The 26,808-nt window shown below is 38.4% G+C and overlaps 1 protein-coding gene across 1 annotated transcript; it reads right to left on the reverse strand.

The window, feature by feature from the left end:
• Window positions 1–143: 143 nt before the first annotated feature.
• On the reverse strand, window positions 144–25,570 carry LOC137401063 (erbin-like). The gene is made up of 22 exons (XM_068087417.1): window positions 25,432–25,570; window positions 21,002–21,175; window positions 19,266–19,383; window positions 18,823–18,901; window positions 15,909–15,998; window positions 15,230–15,350; window positions 14,811–14,888; window positions 13,672–13,889; window positions 10,604–10,767; window positions 10,161–10,312; window positions 8,483–8,689; window positions 8,066–8,170; window positions 7,861–7,944; window positions 7,620–7,740; window positions 6,500–6,944; window positions 5,586–5,821; window positions 5,316–5,476; window positions 4,638–5,060; window positions 3,285–3,515; window positions 1,675–1,929; window positions 777–869; window positions 144–342 (listed from the first exon to the last, which is right to left on the reverse strand). Exons 2-22 carry the CDS (start codon window positions 21,158–21,160, stop codon window positions 154–156), a joined length of 3,729 nt encoding a protein of 1,242 aa, XP_067943518.1. The 5' UTR covers window positions 21,161–21,175; window positions 25,432–25,570; the 3' UTR covers window positions 144–153.
• Between the last annotated feature and the right edge of the window lie 1,238 nt (window positions 25,571–26,808).

Genomic DNA, 26,808 nt, shown 5'->3' on the forward strand with positions numbered 1-26,808 from the left:
CGAGTCATACAGTTTAACAAAGTTGTATATGTAAATGTAGGGCAATATGGCAGCATATATAATAATATAAACAAATAATTTATGTATTTGTAACTGGTCCATAATGAAAAAATTATCTACAGTGAATGAGGGGTATGAGGAGTGAGATGATTGCTATATGTCTGTAGCCGATGCCCTCTCTATCATCATGTTCACATGGTTAGGCTGTTGCTTGAGCATTGAGACAGCTGCACTGTGTTCCATATGTGTAAAATCTACACCATTAACTGCTAGGATCTTATCGCCTGGTTGCAGTTTGTCGATAGCGGCACCGTTTGGAGTCAGCTTGGTTACGAAAATGCCCTACAATGTTGTAATTGCTTGTGTAAGTCTGCGCAGTGGGTTCTTTGCAAGTCGATGTTCGTTTATTGAGTGCATTTTGCTTTTCCAAAAGCTTTATCCAAAGCTTGACGCAAAACATTAAAGTATTTTTAATGAAATATGTTTTAACACCAAAAAAGTTATGACTGGAAAACCAGCCAAAAACTTTTGGCTTGTTTAAAATCTGAACTAGTATGGGTGAGTGCTAAAATTGTTTATAGGCAATTGAAAACTTATCGAGTAACCAAAAGAAATCAAGTTTTAGTGGAGGATAAAACAATTTTTTTAAAGTTATCTTCTCATGATTCTTTCCTTGAAAAATTATTTGATCTTCAGCTGCGTTTGAGTTTAGCTGTATGTGATCAATGTGAAGCGTAGCTTACCAAGGTTTTGCCTTAATGTGGACATTTTCTTACCTCATCCAGAGGTCTATATGGGTTGCCTTGTAAACCAACTCCACCGGCAACACTGAATCCTAAACCTGGACTCTTCACTATGGATACATTCATCTAAAATTCAAACAAAAATTATGAGCTCGCGTTAGCAAGCGCGTAGAAAACTTTTCTGGGAATATTATAGTCATAGTTAGACAAATCTTAGTAAAAGTCAAATCTGTAAACTCAGGGTTAGACAACTCATAATAACAGTCAAATCTGTAGTCTCAGGGTTCGTATCAACAGTCAAATTTGTAGTCTCAGGGTTAGACAACTCGTAGTAACAGTCAAATCTGTAGTCTCATGGTCAGACAACTCTTAGTAATAGTCAAATCTGTAGTCTCAGGATTAGACAACTCGTAGTAACAGTCAAATCTATAAATTAAAACTGCAATGAAGTATTAGCTAGCTACAACAAAGCCCGCAACATATGCAAGCACAATTATCCCTTGAAAACCATAGCACTGCCTAGCGATGTAAAATTATTAACAAAGGAAAAGGTGTTAAAGTAATGTGTGCCTAACCAAATGATATGGAAAGTCAGTGCGAGAAACCCTGTTTAAGTGATTAGTGAAGAACAAAGAAATGACAAATCTACATACATGAGCCAAAGCAATCACAGAAAATACTTACTTTCAACTACACAGAGCTTGTCATCAGCTCATTGTTAGATGAAAATAACAAAAATATTTTAACATTCTGTCGCAGTAGACATCAATAACCAGCAAACTGATCAGTGTAAATGTTGATGAGAAAATGACAGCAGTATAACAGTGATGGCATCACGAGGCAGACCAGCCTGTCTTTACGCACTCTATACATCTGTTCTTAGATACGAATTGTAAGTAGTGTTGGATATACCGGTTTCCTTAGAACTTACAATATTTCCAATCATTTGCTGTTCCACTTCTAAACCAGTGGAGACCATGTGTTTGTGAGGCAGTTTGGGAGATTTCCTAGTTGGTGGAGGTAGATAGCTGTAATTTGACAAGTGCTTGGTCAAACCATTTGCGAGATGACCATTGGAGAGCCGGAGATTTTGAGACGATGTAGATGGTTGATAAGGTCGCCGCGGAGTGACAGATGAGTTGTGGGGTGCTGTGTAATTTCCTGATGCAGATGCCATCGATACATCCTACAAAGTTATTTCAGAAGAGCATATAAACAAGCTGATTTTTTTTGTAAAAATACTTATTTATAAAGAAGATAAATTAGATTATTACTTCTCTTGTTTCTCTGATCTTGCCATAACTATCATAACTAGGCAGAATGATCTTTAATACAACTAACTGCTCATGACAGGCGAGAAGAGCCACCAACCACTTTGAGTTTGAGAATCTGCCAGTTTGCCTACACAGGTTATCTAATTACTTCACCTTTAAAATATAGTACACTAGCCGCGTGCCGGCGTTTCACAGGAATTAAAAAACAGCTTATAAGCAGTCTGCTACTTGCCATTAACCTGGCACATTGCCAATGGCTAATTTGAGTAAACTCGTATCTGTATTGCTAAACTTATAAGAGTCCAAGAGCAAGCTTTAGTGACGTAGGTACCACATATTTTAACCTAGATAATGACCCCTATCGCCTAATGAATCCATCGCATCATCGTAGCTCAATGGGTTAGTTTATTGCCCGGTGAATGAGAGGTTCCGAGATCAAATCTTCTACAATACGGATTTTCATTGTTAGATACTAAACGGTATAGCTGGACAGACCGAATGACAGACAACGAACTTAGAGATTTATATATCTGTATAGATAGAGAAGCCAACTTCCTAAAATACATTAAATTAGATTTTACGTTGTTATAGACAAAGACTTTTCTTACTACATTTCTGTGAAATAAATTATAATGAAGTGTAGTCCCAGAATGATGTATATGCCAGAATGAAGTGTAATCCATGGTATTGAATTGACGTACACTATGGAGATGCCTTTTCCTGACTTCGGATAAAACAACTGCGCAATTGGCCATTTGCAAAGTTTATTTTAATTGTGATTTGAAAAGGTAGCACCTGAAATTTGAGCCATGTGTGAAATAACAATGAATAACAGAAATACTAAGTCAAATAAACAATTTTTACCAGGGATTCAGTTTAAATTGATCAGTTACCATAGCGAAAAACATGTTCAGTCCAGTAAAACGGTGATTTGTATGTAGTTTGGGTACACTAAAGCAATCTTAGAGCAAATTCACTAGCTAATGAGCTATCACTCCCATAAATAGTTCTTGAGGCCATTTTTGAAGAAGTTAGAATTAACTTGAAAGTTTCATTCTCTTTGCTTGAAGCTGGCTAATAAACCTTAAAGCGTAGCTTAATTTTGAGAGTCACAAAACTAGGGAGAGCCAGATAATACAAGCAGGCATGAATGGTGAGATTTCCAAGTACAATGAACATTACTAACAACAAATATGTCCATTTTAAATGAAATACAATGTTAAAGCATGTAAAAACATTTTCACTCATACGGTGTATAAGAACTCACCTTTTGTTCGACACTTGCATATAACTCCCTGCTAGATGATCTCCCCCTACTTGGGAGGACTTCTCCATGAGTACCGCTGAAGGTTGCAGGTGGAGGAACTGTTTCGTTCCCACCAGCTTTAGGCTGTGAGGAAGAATGCACCAGCCTCTTCTCCGACTCTCTACTGTAGCCCAGACGGCTGAGACTTTTAGAAATTTGAGCAGCATATTCAGTGTCCACATTCCCACCATACTAATAAGAACAAGAGAATGTGACACCCACCATACTGATATGGACAAGAGAATGCGCTACGTACCCACCATACTGATATGGACAAGAGAATGTGACACGTACCCACCACACTAATATGAACAAGAGAATATGACATGTACCCACCATACTGATATGAACAAGAGAATGTGACACCTACCCACCATACTAATATGGACAAGAGAATGTGACATGTACCCACCATACTAATATGAACAAGAGAAAGCGCCACGTACCCACCATACTAATATGAACAAGAGAATATGACACGTACCCACCATACTAATATAAACAAGAGAATGTGACACGTACTCACCATACTAATATGAACAAGAGAATATGACATGTACTCACCATACTAATATGAACAAGAGAATGTGACACCCACCATACTAATATGAACAAGAGAATGCGCCACGTACCCACCATACTAATATGAACAAGAGAATATGACACGTACTCACCATACTAATATAAACAAGAGAATGTGACACGTACTCACCATACTAATATGAACAAGAGAATATGACATGTACTCACCATACTAATATGAACAAGAGAATGTGACACCCACCATACTAATATGAACAAGAGAATGCGCCACGTACCCACCATACCAATATGAACAAGAGAATATGACACGTACTCACCATACTAATATAAACAAGAGAATGTGACACGTACTCACCATACTAATATGAACAAGAGAATATGACCCGTACATACCATACTAATATGAACAAGAAAATGCGACACGTACCCACCATACTAATATGAACAAAAGAATGTGACACGTACCCACCATGCTGAAAACATCTCTCAAGGGCATAAATTTATACCTCACCCTAGTACAACTCGTACACTAAAAAACATGCTTTTGTGCGCTATATGTTAGTATAAAGGGCTGTCAAAGATTTAGGTGAGTAACACTGAGATGTGGCACATGCAAACACTGCTGCTCATTCCTTAGCAACAGTTCCGTGCGACAGCATATAAGCATGCATAGTATACTAGTATTTATGTTCCAAGGTCGGTCGCAACATCCTAAAATTTGAAGCAGAAAGGCTACGCAATATTGCAATGACATGCGATATTAGCACTTACGGATTGGCCAGAATGTGAAGCCTCCAAGGCACTAGCACCTGTACTTCCTGACTGTTGATAGCCATCACCAATGACCCTACGACTATCTACAGGCGTATAATAATTGCTTGAAGCTTGGGTCACAGTTGCGCTGCCAGAGGCAGTGACAGCCTGCAAGTGATTGGACGTAACCGGATTGCTGGTTGGGGCCAGCCTGTGAGGCGGTGTATAACCGTTTATTGTGGGAGTAGAAGTAGCCTGTATGACTGCATCAGGCACATCCTGCAGTTTGCTTTCATCAGTGTATGATTTAAAAGGCACGTTACTACGATCAGCAGTTTCAAGTGTAGGCGACGACCTAGGTACCCCATCATTGCTTGCTCCGTCAGGCCCAGGTTCCCTCGATGGAGGTTTATAGGGAGGCGGAGGAGGAAAAGAAACACTCTGCAATTAATATAATAAAAAAGTATCATGCAAAAGGTAAGAGGTTTTAAAAACTACTAAATATTTATAAGATTTTAGTAAAGGTTAGCGGTGAAGATCGAAGAAAAATGCTGCAAGCAGATGGTTCAAATAATTTGAGGAAAGAGAATTAAGGTAGCGGGTAGTAAAAATGCAGGATATTATTTCTGACATGCAATTCCTAGTTTCAAATTAACAGCATGCTTTTTACATAAGACGAGTCGATGCCTCCCTTACCTCCGTGATTCTGTTCGCTGACTTTTTAGCAACAGCAGTATTATAAGACGGAGGTACGGCTGGCCTATTGTCATTGACATTGCCTCTACTATCTCGTATAGACCTCTGTGATGATGCGTGTGCACTATGTGCCATTCCATTCATATGTTGCAAGCGTTTACCTAAAATCAGTCAGGCTGGATTTAATTAACGAACGGGTTAAAAAAGTTGTAGTTGCTGACTAATTGGGACGACAACTCCAGAAAACGAAAATTATTTTCAAACGTTTACCTTTTAAGCTAACACCTTCCAAATCACTTGCATATCCGTCGCCTACACTTCGCTGACTGAAGCGCTCCCATTGGTCGAACCCATCATGACCTTGCTGCAAAGGTCGTCGATACCGATGCCCAGAATCACTAGCAGGCTTAGACGTCCCACCATTGTACTGGCCATGATAGTATCCAAGGTCAGATTTCACTTCTGGATTTTTCCTATGCTTGCGCATCCTTTGGTAATACTTAAAACTAAAAGACAAAAGAATGAAGAGTTCAGGGAAAGCGATTGGCTCCAAAAAGTAAAAGACAACGTCTGCATACAAACAGTTGCGACACAATTCTGCAAAATGCATATGATACTAAGGCAAAGCAAAAATGTTGCACTAGTAAGAATTTTTTCTCAGTATTGTTAGCTTGTTACTGCAATCTCTTTGATGAGCAAAGTTTGTATTTATTAGCTACATGCAGAAAAACGTAACAGTATAGACAAATGCGCATGTGTTTCTGTTAGGTTATTTGGTTATCATCTACAAGAATGTAGTTGTATTAACATATTTACAGTAAAATCTAGTGTCAGTAGCTATTTAGCCTTTTATACATACCCTTGCAGATCCTAGGAAACAAGACTATATCAGATAACCGTATGAGATCCTGGCACACTGTCTCCATAAGACAGCTGCACTATACCGATAAGGACCGATATGCAATAATTAACAGGGCATCTCGCTATGCGCTAAGTGCGCTTTGTTGTACACCGATGCATACGTAATGTTAAAGTATTACAAATTTGCTTTCAGTTCACAAGCTCTTTGGAAGGAATGAATTCTCAACTCTTAAAACAGTTTTTGTCGACACAAAAACGTTCACCGAGTACTTTTTTTTAAAGGAAAAACAGCTAACAAAATGAATTGAACTCAATCAACTAACCGACGCTGATATAGCTTTGGATCTTCATCGGATGTGAAGATACCAAATGTGTCCTCCTGATTGTGGATGACCTGACTGCTGCCGTGATTAATCCTATTAGTGGAGCCTTGTGGTACACCATCACTGACTAGAGACAGTCTACTCTGCACCCTCTGTTCTCGCTCCGCATCCGCTTGCAGCTGCAACTGGCTAGTCAAATATCGGTCGTAGGGCTGACCTCTCAGCGAGTGCTGACTAGTGTGAACACTCTTCTGGCTAGCAGATCTTTGTTGCTGAAGGTCGGGATTGCTCTGACGATGTTCACTAACAGGACGAGTCTGGTTGGCAGCGTGATAGTGTCCATTTTGTATTGTTTTAGGTTTGTTCTGCGAGCCAAATGTCAACGACTCAGAGTGTTGGAGTGAATTTTGGTGTGATGAGTTTGGCCTATCTGGGTGATCCTTAGCTGTGAGAGTAAAAGCAGTAAACATCGAAGCATTTCTACTTCAAATAAATTATGAGTTCTGAAGGAGAATTTGCAACATTAATTCAAATGCAGGTTCTAAGTGTATTTTGAGACCGATGCAGAGTGATTGCATATCTCACACAATATGATTTACCAAGTACACTACTGCAGAACCTCAAGTGTTCGCTTTTACTGCAAACAAAAAAGTTATAAGTAAGTTTCATATGACACAAATAATAAAATAAATACATTCTCAAATCTAAACAAAGATTGTCAAAAATTTGTTGAAAATTATATTTGAAAAGAGTTACTTATCCAAATGTTCAATATTCTTTTTCCTAACTTTACACAAAACCATTTTTTTATGATTTTAATATAATTTGGACATATCTGCTGTATTCCTTTTAATGATCTTATTTTCAAAACATTTTTCATTCTGAAAAAAGTCATTTTAGTTAAGAGTGACTGAGTTTTTATGATAAACCGTTTTTGTGTCTCGCAATTCATTTTTCTAATGATCAGCAAGCCAATCATGACAAGGTAAAAAGCGAAAATCTCAAGCACTCCCTTCCCATTGCTGCTGACACTGCACGCTTGTGTCCGCAGCCGTTTCAACGCCTGCGAGTTTGCCATGAAATTAATTCGTTGAACACGTATATAGTCTGAACAGCCTACCATGACCTCGGAGCTCATGATGATGTTTGGTAGATGTGGCACCCTTGCTTGTGAGAGAGCTTTCAGAATTCGCATCCTGAATGTAATGATTAATACGAGCCTTGTCCTTGGCTACCTTTTCCTGTCGAACACATCCCAAGTTTTATGAACAGCCCAACAAATAAAAACATGTATTTTGAAGAAGCAAAGGGTGAAAGACAAGAACCGAAGGAATAACATAACTAAAAGGGAGAGAACATACCTTCCCTAACTTGACAAGACGATGAGTAGAAGTTTTCGGTGAAGAGGGTGTGGGACCAAGAACAATGTCTCCTTCCGCCGAAGCCTACACACAGAAAAGTGGGAATAAGTAAAATCACTCATAACAGAATAACAATAACAATAATAATATCAAATGTAATGAACATTTTAAAAATGTTCCAATAAAACAAGTTTTCTTGACTGACCGAAGCTTCAACATCCAGTGCTTCTGTGCTGTTGATCTTTCTGATGGCTTCATTCTGGATGTGACGAGTTCTGACACGCATCTCCTTAGGATATGCAGAGCCATCCTGCAAGGTAAGTAAGAGCATTATTTGTAACATCCAAAATGTTCAGAGACCAGCTGATATAATATTTTACATACATGTACACTTTAAAGTTTTGCATGCTACACCACCCTGTCAGCAAACATTCTACTATGAAAATCTTGATTGAGAACACCTAAAGTGGTACAGTTGCCATTGCAATACATGCACATTAGCCGAAATATACCAAGCACCACACCAGAGTGTTAACTGTTAATGAATGTATAACTTTCTTAAATTCTCATCGCAGTGGACCTACGAGTCAGCTCCCAGCCAACACTCTTATGAGGGACTTGCCTGCGGAGAAGCAGCTTTCTGGCCTGTGTCTTGGAACTGAACCCGCTGCTGCCTTTGCTCCTCCCGCATAGAGGGATGAGAGCTCTGGTTGTCATCACCGTATGATTCTACTGGGTCCATGCGCTGCTGTGGCAGCAAGTAGCAGGTCAGACATTTCCTTCTGGTCTCAGGATCGGTGGCTGATTGCAATCGAATCAGAGCTTTCGACTGCCAAACAAAAAGCAGACAACCAATTGTCTACACTGCTATAATGTACTGCTTGTGCAGATACAATGAATGTGAAAGTGACATCCCAAAAACCAGCACTGATAAAGCAACTAAATCAAGCTCGATGCCTATTACAGCAGCAATGCACTTGACCGATACCAATAAACAAAAGAACGGCTATCTTTTCACAGAGTTTATTAATTACTTAAAAAACATGCAAAGACTTCATCCATCCTTGTGAGGGCGACCTTAGCGCACAGGAAGTGAGTCACGACCAAACATAAGTCATCAATACATTGACTCAGCATTCGAAGGAACAGATGACCAGTGGCTGCTTTTATAATCAGAGACAGAAAGATATTGTGAGCCAGCCAAAGGGTCTATTGTTCACTCGCTTGCCTTAGGTCTGATAAAGGGTTTAATTCATCGCAGCAGGCAGTAGTATCACTACCGTTTTAGAACGCACGCGAATGCTTTGTTTGAACTGTTACACGAGGCTCACAGCTGTTTCTAAAGCATCTAATATGGATTACTACAGTGCACTCTGATGATCTAGCCCTGTAATAAGCAACCCTGCTTTTATCCCAGCTTATCCTAGCTGCAACACTCTCCTGTGTTACGTAATGAGTTCGACTAGTCATTGTCTCACACTAGTTCAACTAATCTATTCAGCTGGCGAGAGATTAGTAGTAGCTTCCAAAAATGGACATCACTAACAGTCAGTTGTTGGGATTTCAAACTAGGAATACTTTTTAGTTGATAACTTCAAGTGAGTTTCGGTGATTATAAGTCAAATGATAGGATTACAGTCAACCCTAAAATTACAATTTCCTCAACATATAAAATTTTTCAACATTTGATGTAAAATTAGAGTAGATATTTTACACTGCGCCCGGAGTAACTTCCAACATAAGACGCTCAAAATATTACAATTTTATGAGCAAACTTACGAAACTGGAGAAAACCAAACAATGAAAAATATATGAGCTGAAGTAATTAATACTTTATTTAACTTACAGTAAGTCATACTGTAAGTTACTATCACTTACTCTACCATTCAACCTACACATACTGTAACTTATTATCACTTACTTTACCACTGAACCTACACATCACCGAGTTTACACTTCTATTTATGTGTCTCTATGATAACAATAACAAAAACCTTTGTTATTGATTATTAATTGGTTAATTTAGCGTTTACATATGAAATTAAGTTTTAAAATTTGGATTGTTAATACAAAATTATATTTTTACATTTCTTCACGTAATTTCACCAAATGCATGTATTTTAATATTGTGTCTAATTATCTGGATTACCTATCAGTATCATAGGTTTTTGAGCAGTAGAGACATCAACCATAATACATGGTATCCCGTTAAAAGTATTTGTTCCAACATATGAAACGAATTTGAGAACAAATTCAATTCAGAGGTTGAGACTTGACTTAACATGAGCGAACGGGCTCACCTGATTCTCAGCAAGCCACAAGGCCTGAAGTTCCTTTAGGTTCATGAGACTGTATGGTAGCACCTTTATTTCATTGTCACTGAGATTGAGAACTCGTAGCCTTGGTATCCTCCCGATTTCATCAGGAAGGTACGTCAGCTTATTGCTTCGCACTGTCAAATAAATCCATGAGACATTTATCTTTTATATGCTACATTATAATTATTATTAAAATATAATCGTATAGGTAAGTATCCCAGTTCCCAAGGGCATGCACCATAAGCAGCTAGTTTTCCTTATAACACTTCACAATATATTTTGCCGACTTAAAAGCTCAGCTATCTTCAAAAGGAGCACCTGTTACTCTAGATGATTAGGTACACTCAATATAAACTGCTCTTGAGCCGTAAGTATTGACACCTACCAGAAAACACTTTCCTTAGACAGTAAAGACTGGCACCTACCAGAAAGCACGGTTAGACCAGAACAGCTCCCAAGCTCGCATGGAATATCGGCTAAAAAGTTTTCATCGGCGATAAGCGTCCGAAGATGTCGCAGCAAGCCAATAGTACGAGGTAATTCTTCAAGGTCATTGGCACTGACATCACACTCCGTAAGAGAGACCAAACTACAACATTCAATGGTAAACATTTTATTTTTTCAATGTAACAACGCATCTCGAAGTGCTTTCCAAGCCATGACAGAAGCTGGGACTAAGTACAAGTCATAGAACAGTGGAAGACGATCAGAGCCAAGAAAACCAAAATCTGTTTATGCCATATAATGTCTTCAACTAAAGGATATCATTACAAGCCAATTGTGCTTATCTCTGCCCGAGCCGCTAATTGATTGCCAGACACGTGTTTGCCTCCGGGCAGAATAAATGAGAATAAACCGCGTAGGTATAGAGGTCAAGTGCCTGTTCAGGCTGATTTACTCTATATGAATGAATACCATAAGTCCTCTATAAGCTGGAATTATCTTAGTTCCCCCAGACACAATGCGATGCTCATTTAAACATCCCAAACTATTGAAGAAAGATCACATTATCTCTCCTCAATTGTAAAAGTAACACACAGCATTATATACCCTGTTCTTATAATTCTACAATTAAACCTTCCTACCTACACGCGAGTTCTTGCTATTGTAAACATTGTGAACAGCATGAATAGGACAGCCTAGAGGGTGTCTAAACGTATAAAGGATTCTCTTCCGTACAATCACTGACATGCTCGGTACAGTTTTGGGTGGTAACGAATGTCTAACACGCTGCTCTCTGTTTGAAAAGCCTTTGAATCACTCATATGACAATGTTTAATCTTGCCAAAGTCAAGCATACTTTACTAACTTTGGAAAATTACCAACAATTGTGCTGCTGGTACTGTAATAGGTTTGTGCTAATTTCATAAACATTCACTATGTTTTTATGATGCGACCAATCGGATGACACCGACCTGCGGATGCGACCAATCCGCAGGTTGGCATCATCCCAGGATGGAAACGGCGAAAACCATCAAGTCAAGCGAGTTTTGTTACTCACAAATTTTTATCAAATGTTTCATTATTGCGAAAGGTAGAAACGGCACTTGCGAATAATGCATGAGAAAATGATGCGCAAGCTACTCCATTTTAAGCATTTTCCAAACTTCAATAAATCCTATCTCGATTTGAGCAAGCCGGGAGTGTGCCGCTGTGACTTCTGGCATAGAATTCCTTCCCCTTTTTCACACAATACCTGCATTCATGTGCAGCATGCGAATTTCCGTCAAAACACTTCTACACGGTAACTCAACGAGCGCACAATTCCAAACCCATATCATCTGCACAATAGAAACATAGTGATTGGAAGAGACCTTGACCAATATGTAATTTCTGCAGCTATTATTGTAATTTTATATTGAGCGCCATAACGTAACATCAGTTTGAGCCAGAGGATAGTGAAAACTTCACAGCGACTCCCTTGGAGATGAAGACAGCATTGGCATGATAGAACATCATAAGCAAGACTTAAATGACTCATAACGTGATATAACAACTGATAGTTGGCAATCATTAAATACAGTGAGCACAAAGAACTGTTTGATGACTGGCTATTAATGTCTATCAAACTACAGCAAACCAGCGCTGACAGCGAGTGTGAAGAGATAGTGTGTGAAGAGATAGTCATGCTGACCTAAGTTTGAGAGCATGATGTTTAGCTGTCTTAACCCTGTTGAGTGTGCGTGCGAATGTGTTCTTCATGATACTTCTTCACATTCCAAAAGTATGAAGTTCCGGAGGCCAATAAATTTCACCGTTTAATAATTATATTATTTCTATTAATCCTTATAGTTTTCATTAATTGTAAAATAATTGTTATAATTATGGATTTACCAGTTCTGATAACTTTTCAAAACACAAAAAGAGCCCAAACAGTTACTAACAGAATTCACCAACAAAACGCAAAGGTTTCTGGTAAAAGAAAATGACATCAAAATCATGTAACTAGTGACACACCATAAGAAGTATGTACCAGACATAACCATAAGAAGCATGTACCAGACATAACCATAAGAAGCATGTACCAGACATAACTATTAAAACAATGTACCGTTGAGCCTTGACTTATGATCACCTCTGCAGATGAATTTTTCAACATGTGACACCATCATAAAATTTGAGCAAATGCTTGTCTTGACATTTGATTTTTAAAATACGATATCTAAGTTCTTATAAAACATTACCGTTTTTGTAAGTAAAAAAGCTGGTAAAAATCACGAAATAAAATGTTAAATAAATACATAAACTAAGTTAATTAAGTTAATGCACATGTGAATATATCTCATGTAAGTGAGTGTAAGTCGCTTGTTTCTATCGTCAAAACTCAGCAATTACAAGCCTACACTTTTTCTCGTGTCTCTATGATAATCAGAAATATAAACATCCTTCTACCGATTGTTACTTTATTAATTTAATATTTACACACAGCTTGAATTTTTACTGTTATTTTTTATACAGTTTTATATAATGTAATAATTTAAACGCTGTTTGTAAACTACTTGAAATATTTATTTTTGTTTTTCGGTTCTGGAATGAATAAAAGAAAACACAACATATTCCTATAAAAAAAAGCTCCAACATAGCTTCAACATACGAAGCAAATATCGAAATGGATTAACTTCGTATATGGGGATCTGACTGCGTTTTTAATATAGGAGACAACCTTCATACAATTAGGCTATAAAACTATAAAGACGCTTCATAAGGTGCTTTTGAACAACATAAACTATAGTTTAAAATAATAGGCCAGATTTCCATACAGCACACAATACAGCACACAATTGACAGAATACAGCGCACAATTGACAGAATACAGCACAAAATTGACAGAATACAGCACACAATTGACAGAATACAGCACACAATTGACAGAATACAGCACACAATTGGCAGAATACAGCACACAATTGACAGAATACAGCACACAATTGGCAGAATTAATAAGACAGCTCTTGCTTTTAAAAATGAAAAAATGTGGGAGGGGTAGACTCACCCTCCGATAGACGAGGGCAATGAAAGAAGCTGATTATCATCGACCTTCATAGTTGTCATATTACTAAGAAGGCCGATACTGTGGGGGAGTGTCTGTAGCAGGTTAGTTGAGAGGTGTAGATCGCTCAAAGAGTTACACCCGTCAATCTCATCGGGCAATTCTGTGATTCTATTTTTGCAGGCATCAAAGTACATGAGCTGTTTCAGATTGCCAATTTCCTAGAAGATACAAGACTTCTAGTAGAAAGGTGGAGCCAATGAACATTCTTGATTGAAACCATAGACAAGAGACCAGTGGAAACGCTATGATCTAGGGTAGCAACACGCATGGCCGGTCATTACCAAACGTGTCACGCTACAAAGAGTTTCTATCAATCTAGCAAATGATAATAAATTATTAAAAAATGAAGAGCTGAGTCTATCCCACATCGACTCTACAGCTAGTATAAATACACCTCTGAATCAATATTTAGATCGAAAGACTGAAAATAGAGAATTTTTATTATACTAAAAGCGATGTTAGTTCATTCGTCTGAAGTCACGCTTGAAGGTTAGAAAAATATTACATCCCACAGGATTCAAACTTGTGACTTTCAGCATGGTAGTCCATTACTCTAACAACGGCGCCAATCAGCCACGTTCTCGCAGTCTTGAATAGTTGTACATATAGTTATTACACCGATCTCTGATGGCACACTGGATTGCCAGAGTACTAGTAAGTAACAAATAGAAAGTTATCCATAGAGTATATCAAATTAGGACAAGTTAGTCACGCTGAAACGATTCTCGCCAAAATGCAACCAAACTTCGACAGATTTAGAAAAAAAAACTGGTTAAATGTACGACCACAAGATACACCAACCACAATCGCCATGAGAAACTACCACACAGGCCTGCTTGTGGCTTACGACTCCCATTTCATCTAAAGCCACATGTGAGACATGGTGGTAGAGAGAAGGGAATAAAACTTTGAGTAAAGCCGCACATATGACAAGAGCAGAAAGCTTTTCAAAGCTGAAGGGAGAAACTATGTAGGCTATTTGCATACACCAGACACTCCTACTATTACAATATTGCTATATTGATATGACATAATAGACCTACGGATGACCAGTATATTTCTCTCACATAGACACAAACCTTGGGAATAGCAGTGATCTGGTTGGAGTCACACCAGAGCTCTAAGAGATTATGCAGGGAACCGATGACTCCTCCAGGCTATAAAAACGATCAGAAAGATGCACAGGACAGAAAAATTACCAGAATGGTACATAGGCTATGTATTCAAGCCAGCCATTTAAGTGAAGATGGATAGAATAACTATTAGCCTCTGCTGAGCTGTACTAGGCTTGGCAGGAAGTAGTCAGTGCTGACTACCGAGCAACTGTCAGTTACCAGCTAAATGAATGCTATCAGCAAAAATTATTTAACTTTGAGCAATTTTAGCCAAAATTTGTGGCTAGACAAAACATCTCTGCTTTAGCGCTTGTTTGTGTACTCATTCTATAATGTTATCCGCTAGATCCATACGCCTGGCAACTATACAACCAAATACTTACCAAGTCTGTGAACTCATTGCAACCAACATCAAGCCTTTCCAACTCTGTCAGCCGAGACAGCGACTGGGGCAGCGTTTTCAGATGGTTCTCCCTCAGCTCTAATATTTTTAGCCGAGATAGCCTGCCAGTGAGAACAAATTCAGAACCGTTGTTGTACATAGGGGAGCGGATCAGCAAAGACACTAAACATCTCTGAAATGACTAAAAGGCATCAGATAGTCATTCAGGCCTCGTAAACTCAGTCACAACTCTCGATTCAAAAGCTTTCAAATGGACAGGTATGTTAATCGCATTTATTTATTGCATAATGGCTTAGGGAGACCCTGGTAATTTATTACAATACACGCAGCCCCATTAACTCACTACAAAGGAAATCCAAAGCTTTGACTGCACTGGAAGGCATTTGTAGAAAAATAAGATACGCAGCGGCGATGAGAGTGAATGACGAGGGAGGCAAACTCAATAGTTGGAGCGTGTCCAACACCTCATCAATGAATATCTATGCATCTATTCATTGAGGCCTGTCATCTCATTACTTTCTCTGACCGGTCTATGTGATCTTCCTGATGACAGAGATTAAAAGGTATCTAACAAGCCCTTTGCATCCCCTGCTGACAGTAACTAAACATCTACTAAACAACTAAGGACTTCCGAACAGCTGTCCCTATTAATTACTCACCTGCCAAAGTTTCCGGGCAGATATTCGAGGAAGCAATCGTTGAGACAGACCTGGGTCAGATTGAGCAGCTGGGTAAAGCCGTCTGGTAACCTAGAAACAGGAGCAAAGATTTCATGGTCGCTCAGTAAAAATGATGGATGGAAGATACTGGCAAGGCAACGAGAGTGCTCAATAGAATATCTGTAACATCTGTCAATATTACTGACCACACTTCAGTGCAAAACACTCTGGCGTTACAGCGTTACAGCCGGAACTGAGTTTGAGAACAAGAGTGAGTAAAGAAAAAATATGAGGTTCAATTTTTACAAGGAGCAGGTATTAAGTACAGGTAATCATTGCAGGGAGCTAGGGCAGGTATTAAGGGCAGGGAATCATTACAGGGAGCTAGGGCAAGTATTAAGGGCAGGGAATCATTACAAGGAGCTAGGGCAGGTATTAAGGGCAGGGAATCATTGCAGGGGGCTAGGGCAGGTATTAAGGGCAGGGAATCATTACAGGGAGCTAGGGACAGGTATTAAGGACAGGGAATCACTACAGGAAGCTAGAGCAGGTATTAAGGGCAGGGCATCATTGCAGGAAGCTAGGAACAGGTATTAAGGGTAGGGAATCATTGCAGGGGGCTAGGGCAGGTATTAAGGGCAGGGAATCATTACAGGGAGCTAGGGACAGGTATTAAAGGCAGGGAATCATTACAGGGAGCTAGGTCAGGTATTAAGGGCAGGGACTCACTACAGGAAGCTAGGTCAGGTATTAAGGGCAGGGACTCACTACAGGAAGCTAGGTCAGGTATTAAGGGCAGGGACTCACTACAGGAAGCTAGGTCAGGTATTAAGGGCAGGGACTCACTACAGGAAGCTAGGTCAGGTATTAAGGGCAGGGACTCACTACAGGAAGCTAGGTCAGGTATTAAGGGCAGGGACTCACTACAGGAAGCTAGGTCAGGTATTAAGGGCAGGGAATCACTACAGGAAGCTAGGTCAGGTATTAAGGGCAGGGACTCACTACAGGAAGCTAGGTCAGGTATTAAGGGCAGGGACTCACTACAGGAAGCTAGGTCAGGTATTAAGGGCAGGGAATCACTACAGGAAGCTAGGTCAGGTATTAAGGGCAGGGACTCACTACAGGAAGCTAGGTCAGGTATTAAGGGCAGGGACTCACTACAGGAAGCTAGGTCAGGTATTAAGGGCAGGGACTCACTACAGGAAGCTAGGTCAGGTATTAAGGGCAGGGACTCACTACAGGAAGCTAGGTCAGGTATTAAGGGCAGGGAATCACTACAGGAAGCTAGGTCAGGTATTAAGGGCAGGGACTCACTACAGGAAGCTAGGTCAGGTATTAAGGGCAGGGACTCACTACAGGAAGCTAGGTCAGGTATTAAGGGCAGGGACTCACTACAGGAAGCTAGGTCAGGTTGTGAGAACAGAGAATTATAACAGGGAGCTAAAGCAGAGGTTGTGAAGTAAAAACAATCACACCGTTTCCTTTCTAGTATCCTACGAAGATTTACTTCTCTTAAAGTGGCTTTTCACACCATGTTTATTCTGTAAAACAAGCAACCTAGAAATAGGTTAATTGATAATGATAATGTTCCATGATCACTTTATCTGTGGTAAGCGATATCCATTTTATATCAAAAAGCGTGTTTTGAAATGCAACCACTACTGTAGCTTTGTAGGTTAAACAGAAGATCATTTAAAAAAAACTTTCAATTAAAACAAAATTATAAATAATTTATTAGTACTAAACTCTGTAATATAAATACTAAATAGAGGTGCACAAAAAAGAGAGATGCTGAACTATGTTAACAAACATGTTAAAATGCACTAGATGGTTTGTAGTTTGTGGATCTATTTTTGTGTCGGCATGACAGTCAACTAGAATTTATGAAATTATGTTCCACTTTTTTATAACTGCATGAAAACTCTTCTGTGATTATTTTCTTAAGGAATAGCAACTCCTACCAAAACTAACAGGCAGCCTTCATTCGATGAGGTACTCGGTTACTGTCAACTCGAAGCAACGACGGACTTCAAAACTGCTCCAATTTTCGTTTAATGCATATCCCTTGTGCAAATCCCAAATGGCAAGCCATCGCATACGTATATTAAGTGCTAAGGGTAAGGCAATGTAGCACCCTCTCCCATCTCTCACTCAGTATCTTCCTGTGTTAGTCATATACTTCTACGATTATATCTGTACGTAGTGTTCGTTTTTAAGTTCAATACTTTTATATCCGTTCACAATATGGCGAAGAAAATAAAAAGTACTACTCCTTATGGATCAATAAATATATAGTAGGCTTATATATATATATCTAGTTGAATGTTCGGCGTTGCACGGGTAATAGAATAATTACCTAATGAATTTGAGTAACTTACCTAGAAAGCTAGATCTTTACTAAAGTCTTTACGAAAATAATACCCGAAAATAATACCAGTGTTTTAATAACCGTGCACTGCTAGCCTGTTAACAATGCTAGTTATTAACTTCAAGCGAGCGTTTTAAGCGCGAGTATCTTAACCAATGTAATGACTACTAGCCCAATGACTCCATTGTAGTTTGTGTAGCTTAATGGTTAAGATAACTGTCATTAGACCTGGAAGTTCCGAGATCAAATCCAGTGCCATGCAGATTTTTCATTGCTAGATTTTAATTGCTATAACTGGACACAGACTTTAACAAAAAGACAAAAGTTTTATATATTTAGCTAAAAGGAAAAGCGATAGAGAGTAGAAATGTATATATGGTAGCGCACTACTGTATGTATTGCCGCATGATGACAAAACGGTCTAACCTATTCAATGGTGAATTCGTTTATGGATGGGTTTTTCTGGAACGAATTATTGTTGTTAAATGAGGACTACCTGTTAGTACATGAAAATGCAGTGAATGAAGAGAATATGAGTTAACTCACTTTCCGAGAGGGTTCACACTGGCATCGAGTATACTCAGGCATTTGAGTGTCTTCACGTTATCCGGAAGTTCAGCAATACCTAAAATTATATATATTATGTTAATACATAAAAAAGAATAATTCCAACAAACACTACAATTATGTAATAAAACTAGACTGACGAAAGAGAATAGAATAGTTAAACATCAATTCAATAAGAAAGAATGTGTACTAAAACAAATAAAGAGGTGAGGACAAAAGGATCCGACCCTCGAGAATGGGGATGAATATGGATGAGAAGGGAGCAGATGATGAGTGAATGGAATAGAGCAAGAATTAAGAAATAAAGGCAGCATTGTGACAGCCGAGAACAAATTAGAGAGAGATTAGAAAAACGGAGGGGGGAATAAAAAGGAGATCAGATGGAAGGATGACAGCACGTCATGAATAGACAAAGTATTTACCATTCTTGCTCAGGTCAAGCTTTTCCAAGTTGTCAAGACTCTCTACAGCAGGAGGGATAGCTGTAATCTCATTATCACTAAGGGTAAGAGTGCGGAGCCCGTGGCAATGAAACAACTCCTGAAGACAAGACAACAGGAACTGGTCAGTGCACACTCAATATGCATACATGTGGCCAGTGAACAAGACGTAAGCGTGACACCCGACAGTGCAGTATGACCCACAATAGCGCAGTATCAACCACAATAGCGGGCAGGTAAAGACAAATTCTCTCAATGTTGTAGTTTGTAAATAACGGCGTTACAGCTACTTACATAAGGCCGTTATGTCTGTTCCACATTTAGCCATAGGATGATGTTAATGATCCGTGTCAAAATTCAAGAAAAATACCAGAAATAGTGAGACCATATAAATGCTGCGAGTGCCGCCAACGCCTAATAGCGCAACTTTCCCAGGTTAGGATTAGGCTAGCAGTAGCCTATAACAACGTATCCAACTTCCTATTCATTCCACCGATACGGTACTTGACATAATGTCCTGCGCATGTCACCTTGATGAGTGTTGAGATCAGATTTGATTTCAACTCTCATTGAACCCATAACACCCATGACACTAACTGGATTGACAAAAGCTCGATACATTAGCAGATGGTCAAAAAAAATATATATATAGCCAAATTGGCTAAGAGCCAGCCGAGATGGATAAAGATTGAGTCGATATTGTTGTTGAAACACAATTTTAAAGACGAACGCAGTTAAGAAAATATTGAACATGGGTGAACATGGGCCCTTATGAATCAAATAGCATCTTGCAAAAAGTAGTTTTAGCAACACATTATAAATTTCAGGTAATAAACTTTTTTATAAATGAAAAAACAAAAAATAACAAATTATATAACTACAAATTTTTAAATTTTGCAATGCATGTTACGAGTCTTGACACCGCTTTATAATAGCTGCTACATTATTTCAGCATTCATCACAGATTACAGCGAGACATCACGGAGCTCATTAAAACACTATTCATCTTATGAATTGCTAAGAGACAATATGGCTATTTTCTGTTTTAGCAAAGTGGATTTTTTTTGTCCAATTTCGGTCATGGACCATGGCTAATTGTCACTATAAGTTTCAACACCTGTACTTGCATGGCTTCATATTACACTGAGTGTAACTGGTTCTATAGAGGTACACTAAGCATTCCTATAGAGGTACACTAAGCATTCCTATAGAGGTACACTAAGCATTCCTATAGAGGTACACTAAGCATTCCTGGGCTATAATAACAGTTGAGAGAGAAAAATCTGCTTTCACGGATCGGATAGCTCAAAATTTCTTGCTATATAAACAAGAAGATCAGACTTTTTGTATCAAAGGCGTGTCATGAAGTGAAACGACTGCCAAATATCATTAATTTGTAAGGACCTGTCATTGATGTCCTAGTAAAGCAACTGCCAAATATCATTAAATTGTAAGGACCTGTCATTGATGTCCTAGTAAATTTGAATCAGGAATGTCTGCAGTCAATCAAACAAGAAATTCACACATGCAGGTTTTGATAGTGAATAGTATACTAGACACGAACTCCTTTGGATAACGACTACGGCGGAAAAATGGTAGAGAAATAAGAAGCGAAATCAAGTCGGAGTAAAAAAATGACAGATTTGATCATCGACGAGGAAGCTGCAGCAGTTCGTTAGCCTTGACTAAGCGAAAAAAACAAATAGACAATACAATACCCTTGGCAGCGCCTTGATCTGGTTTGCATCTATGTGTAGCGTTTCGATTGTCCTTTCAGCGTTGAAAACTGCGCCGGGTACCTGAGTGAGCCCGCTGTGCCTGTAGTCTAATACCTTCACATCAGGAACTTTTCCGAGACAGCAACCAAATATGGACATCTCCCAGAGCTCCCGCTACAACGATGATAGCCTATTTCAACCCTCTTTCTTTCGAAATATCATGGAAGTTCGTCATTAATTCTAATCTCTGTCTGCATAACTGTCTAAAGCAATTACCCTCAGAGTTCAAGGCTAGGAAGCAGAGAGCTTCTCAGGAATTTCAGAAATAGACGAGGCTGAGCCTAGAGAGGACCCAACCCTGAGACTCGATCAGTCTGATGATAGTTTTAGAGGATTTCTTCACTTTAGACTAGTGATCATATGACTAATAGGTGAAAATTTGTAAATTAACATTGGCCAACACCCTTGGACTAGGTATATTGACCTACAAGTGACAGATATTATTCTTTGTCCATCCAGTTTCACATACACCGGGCTTTCGTGGAGCGAGCAAGACCGATATTTAAAAGTTCAATCTAAGGAGACAGCAATACGACCAATCTCAGTTTAGCAAAGCTAGCCTGAGAATCACGTTTTAAATTTGATAGGCCAAACCTTATACAAGTCTACTCAAACATTGGATAAGAAAAGAAGCCTTGCCGGTGTTCCTAGTACACATTTTATTGTTATATTATACTGTTTGTTGTTTTAGTACATCTCATCAAGTACTAGCCAATTGCAATCAGGTCACCTTCACCGTGTCAATGAAACCAATTCACCTACTTGAGGCTATGAACACGCGAGTATTACACGGCGCTATACACACAGGTGTAACGCGTAGCCGCCAGCTGAATGAAACTGGCTGGCAAGTGATCAATATAGACAATGCCTGACATAAGCCACCATACACCTACTACTAACCCTTTCAAGCAACTGTTTATTCTAACCTTTCTAACAGAATGTTGTTTTGTTATTATAGCATATTGAATATCCAAGACAAACAAGCAGCGGCCAGACCCTTGATACTCAAGCCCCCATGTTGCGGATAAAGAGGATTTATGGATTCTCTACGCATGCACCTCTAGGGAAAAAATACGCTATTTATAGTTGAAAGGAGGTAACGATAAGTCATCGTTGAGGATTACACTATAAACTTGGAGTTGCTCCCTACACGTCGCGCTCAACAATAGTCGACCGATACGGTAATTATTCGATTAATTAGAGGATGATCTACAGACAAATCTCAAAAACCGTTTTTAGCATTCTCCGAGTTCATTTTTTATATGTCAAGCTGTCAGTTATCATTACATACAAAGGTTAACTTTTGCAAAAATTTGGAGCCTCAATATTTACTATAATAAGAGCTTTGTCCTTCTGTTTGAAGCCACGGTGGCATAGTGGGAAAAAAGATTGTAACATGAGGGATCCAACCTCACAACACCCGGCTCCCTAGACGGACACTCTAACGCCTGCGCCGATCAACTGCCAAAGTTCAGCTTTTTGGAATAATTCCTCTACGATTATTAAGGGTAGTCAAATCAGATTCAACTAACTTAAATATAAGAACTCTTAATTCTTTACTATAATAAGGGCCATTTCCATCAGTTTAAAGCTATGGTGGCAGGTTGCCAAAAAATTATTACGTCAAACAGGATTTGAACCAGTGACAATAGGATTCATGGTCAGGCACACCACCCTCTGCACCAATCATTCACCTTGTTTTAGAATTGTTGTGCACATACTTATTCTCTGTGCTTTATTGGCACTCCTGGCGATCTCTCACTACACTGGAGACTACCAGGTACTAATCACTCAAACAGCAGCCCTTTCACCTGGTACAGTACCAAGTAAGCGATTGTGAACAGCAGGACAAAGCTAAAAACATCAGTGGGTGAAACCAATTGACCAATAGAGTCATTTTACTTGTATCGAAGGTGAATGTAACTGGTATTGTATTATCTATCATAGACTCTCAGTTACAGAACTAATAAATGCCCTTATATTGGTTCACATGGAACTAAGAATCGGGGAGATATATATAACAATCACTGGAATTTTTGTGATATTTATAGCCTGGATGTAAGCCAGGGTCAGCCATCAGAAATGGCAGTAATAGATAGCCATTGATTGCAAACTTGCAGCTGTTGACTTAATATTTACTAAAGGATGTTTCACTAAGGAACAGAAGATCAAAGCAAATGATGAGAAACCACCGAAAACCAGCGGGAATTGCTGCTAAATCTTTTTTTTCCTAAATAGTTTTGCCTTGAGACAGATGATGAGTACAAGCCATCAGCTATTTATACTCACAGTTTATCATCTAAACATCAGCCCACAGAGACTAGCTGTTCTAAATTCCCTCACAAAGGAATGAAGCGTATACTACAGATAGTCTATTATATGGACAAGGCAAAAACAGCTCCTCTGAGATTATGCATCACATTCCCAATCTGAGGGCCTGGTGCTACCAAAGACGAATATCTTTTTACAGTTCTAAGCAGACAATAGCTACACTATCAAATGCAGACTGGTAAGTAGGGAATGTAATGCTCAACAGGCACACGGACAGAGTATAGCGAGAAAATCAAGGCCAGTTACGAATGATGGAAGGCTACTTATAGGATTAGGCCAACAAAGAGATTCTCATGAGAAACGAAAGAGAGACAATTGCAACCACGAGACTCCCACTCAGTAGGCCATCAAGTGCAACTGCAGCATCTATAAGCTTCAGAATCTCTTACAATTGGATCTATAGACTAACACCACTTTTTAAACAAATTAAATCCATGCGAAAACTGGGAAGATAAACTTTGACAATACTCTTAAAAATTAAATCACTTTGAGTTTCTTTAAACAATCGACAATATTGAAATGGTAAGAATACTCTTAGCTGCTAGCAAGTTTATAGTAATGACATGTGTCACCTCGTTTTTAAGTTTGAATGACCGACACGCTCAACAATCATATAGCCTATTCTGTAGTGAAGATATGATCACATCAAATTCTAGTAGATTTTATCAGAAAGTTCAGATATTTTTCTATCATTTGAGATTTTGTTAGTGGTTTTAGGTGATCAGACTGCCGGCATGATTCAAGATTGAAATCGACAAAACATGATCATAGTGAAAACATTTCGAAAGAAAATCTGTGACTATGGAACATCGCTGGCTGGCTCAGTCAATATGTCTAGTGTCCAATGTCCCTAAACAGTGTGCATAAACTACTGACAAAATATCGGCTGGTTGATTTGGAGCTACAGCTTGAAACTGTCCACTGCCATTACCATCATTAACAAGTCCAAACTAATGACTTACAGCCAACACAGCTCGCATGACCAGTGCATCATATGACAGCTCATAATTTTACTATTATCAACGCTAATTAAATTTCATATCTATATAGAATGCAATGTTTGAACTAGGGCTGCCAAGCAAAAGATAGAGCAGAATGAACTCAAACACTCCGATGGTCAATAAGAAAAATCAAAGAGTCATGCTATAAAAATGCTGAAATATTGAAGGCAATGAGCCTGTGAAGCAATAAATATTAACAGGTGACGCTTTGGTCTAATCCTCTTTCCTCGATAGACAACGTGAAAGGCTCAGTCGCCAGATTACAATAACGTGGAAGTAATATTATAATGTGGGTCTAGCAACTAGTTAGTTGACAATATTGCGCACTATGTATTCATTATAATATATAATACTGTAAGTCATACATTCTCAAAGAGCCTACTAATAAGCCTAACGTGTGATATGGTGCAGAGAATACTTTATGCAACAGATTTAGAATTCCGATTCAAGGTTTGTCTACTTCAACAAACCTTGAATCGGTTTACATTACAAAATGAACTTTTTGGATGAAAGGGTGATGAAAAATTACCACCCTAAAATAAATAAAAAATACAGTGCAACACTTCAACTCATTGAGCTAATTTCTCAGTGGGTCTAATCTCACAGTTGAAGCTAATCGTTGCCTTAACTAGTCACAACAGATTACTATAATAGTAATGAGATTAATTTGACAGATATGTTTATCCTCATTATTAATTCAGCAACTATTGAGCCGTAAATAATGAGTTATAGTATCTTCTACCTATTAAATTTCCACACAGGTATAGGGCCTACAATGTTTACATAGCATTATGATTTCCTAATTCGACCTTCTAAATCACAAGTTTGCAAATGGCAAAAAAGTTCCGACTATAGGGAACAGTGAAATGATGCCAAACCGCTACTAAAATGCTCACTATCTTATCAAAAAACTTAGGTGTCACTAAATCATGATTGCTTTTGCTAAAATAAAAACTGGAAATTTTAACGATAGACACTAGATATTAAAATAATGAATAATGTAATGCTGGTTACAAGCAGCAAAGTACATGTACTTACATTTAGGATCGGTAAAGTTGTTGTTCAGCACCGCTGTTGGTTATCACTAAAGACAGAATATACAGGAAAACGAATAAATTGACGACCTAACGAATGATGCCAACGGTTTAGTTTGCCTCATTGATGAGAAGTGTCCAAATTATTATCGGCAAAATTGTGTTGTCACTCGCTGTACAAATTGACGTAATGTTTACAAACTAATATGTACTGGAATATACGCTTTTAATATAGTAAAGGTTTATTTACTTTTTACAAATGATTCGTTATGTGATTTCAATCCCAACGCGAAGTGAACTACATTTTCATTGTATATTAAAAACCAATAGCTGCGCTTCAATAAACCAATGACATTGTGAGATAGCGAAAGACCACAGGTCAGACAAATTGAACAAGCTATTAATCTTATCAAGAGTAAAATCGATTTTTAATACACAATTCTTTCTATGACTATTTGACTATGCTGCGGAACAAAGGTTATATAAAAAGAAAGCAACTCTCAACAGAGAGTGCGCATGAGAGCTCTAAGAGAGGACAACATTCATAATCGATTGGAGGAGAATAACTCTCATTTTTTTTAAAACATCTCAAGTACAATTACGTTTACAACGCTGCAATTGTGAAATTTGATCATTGTATGGTTATTGATACGTCTTTTGTTTTTGTATAACCCAAAAGCGTGGTTTATTTATATTCAGAGTAAACTGATGCCTGTTTACAGCCATAATAGGATAGCAAAATGTGGTGTATTACAAAAGGTATAAAAGTAACAAGACGGTGTTTAAATATATGCTTAATTATATATCGGTTTTGTAAAATTAGCGTAAATATGGCAAAATGATGAATATTTTTGCTCATAGTTGTAGGTAGCAAAATGTGTTAATTTTATTCCAAGTTTAATAATTAAACATGTTGCTTTGCATACTAGTTTGGAGCTAAAAACAAGTACTGTACATGCATATAATCATCAGAACTGTAAAAAGTGCTGCTTTAAGTTTTGTTATGATGATGAGAGGTACATATTCTACGAGTAGAGCAATTGTTTTTGACAAATTCTATTCCCATATTTTAATTATGTATTTCAATGCAAATTCATCAGATAGTGTCAGCCTGGAGCTATAGTTTTCAAGTGATGTTTTGCTCAAATATTTTATCAGTTTGTTGAGATCTATCTTGTTTGTGCGAAGCTTGGGAATACACTAGTGATCTCCATAAGCTTCATTCATTATGTATCTATATCAAAAACGTTGTGTTATGACAATTTTGGAATAAAGCTACAGTAACCATCTAAACAGAAGCCATTATGTTCAACTACATCCTATTTGAGCTGTTTTGGAAAGAGATTCTAATCTACAGCAGTTTTGTGATGGCTGCGATTAA

The sequence above is a fragment of the Watersipora subatra genome, chromosome 1 (genome assembly GCF_963576615.1).
Source record: "Watersipora subatra chromosome 1, tzWatSuba1.1, whole genome shotgun sequence".
Lineage (NCBI taxonomy): Eukaryota > Metazoa > Bryozoa > Gymnolaemata > Cheilostomatida > Watersiporidae > Watersipora > Watersipora subatra.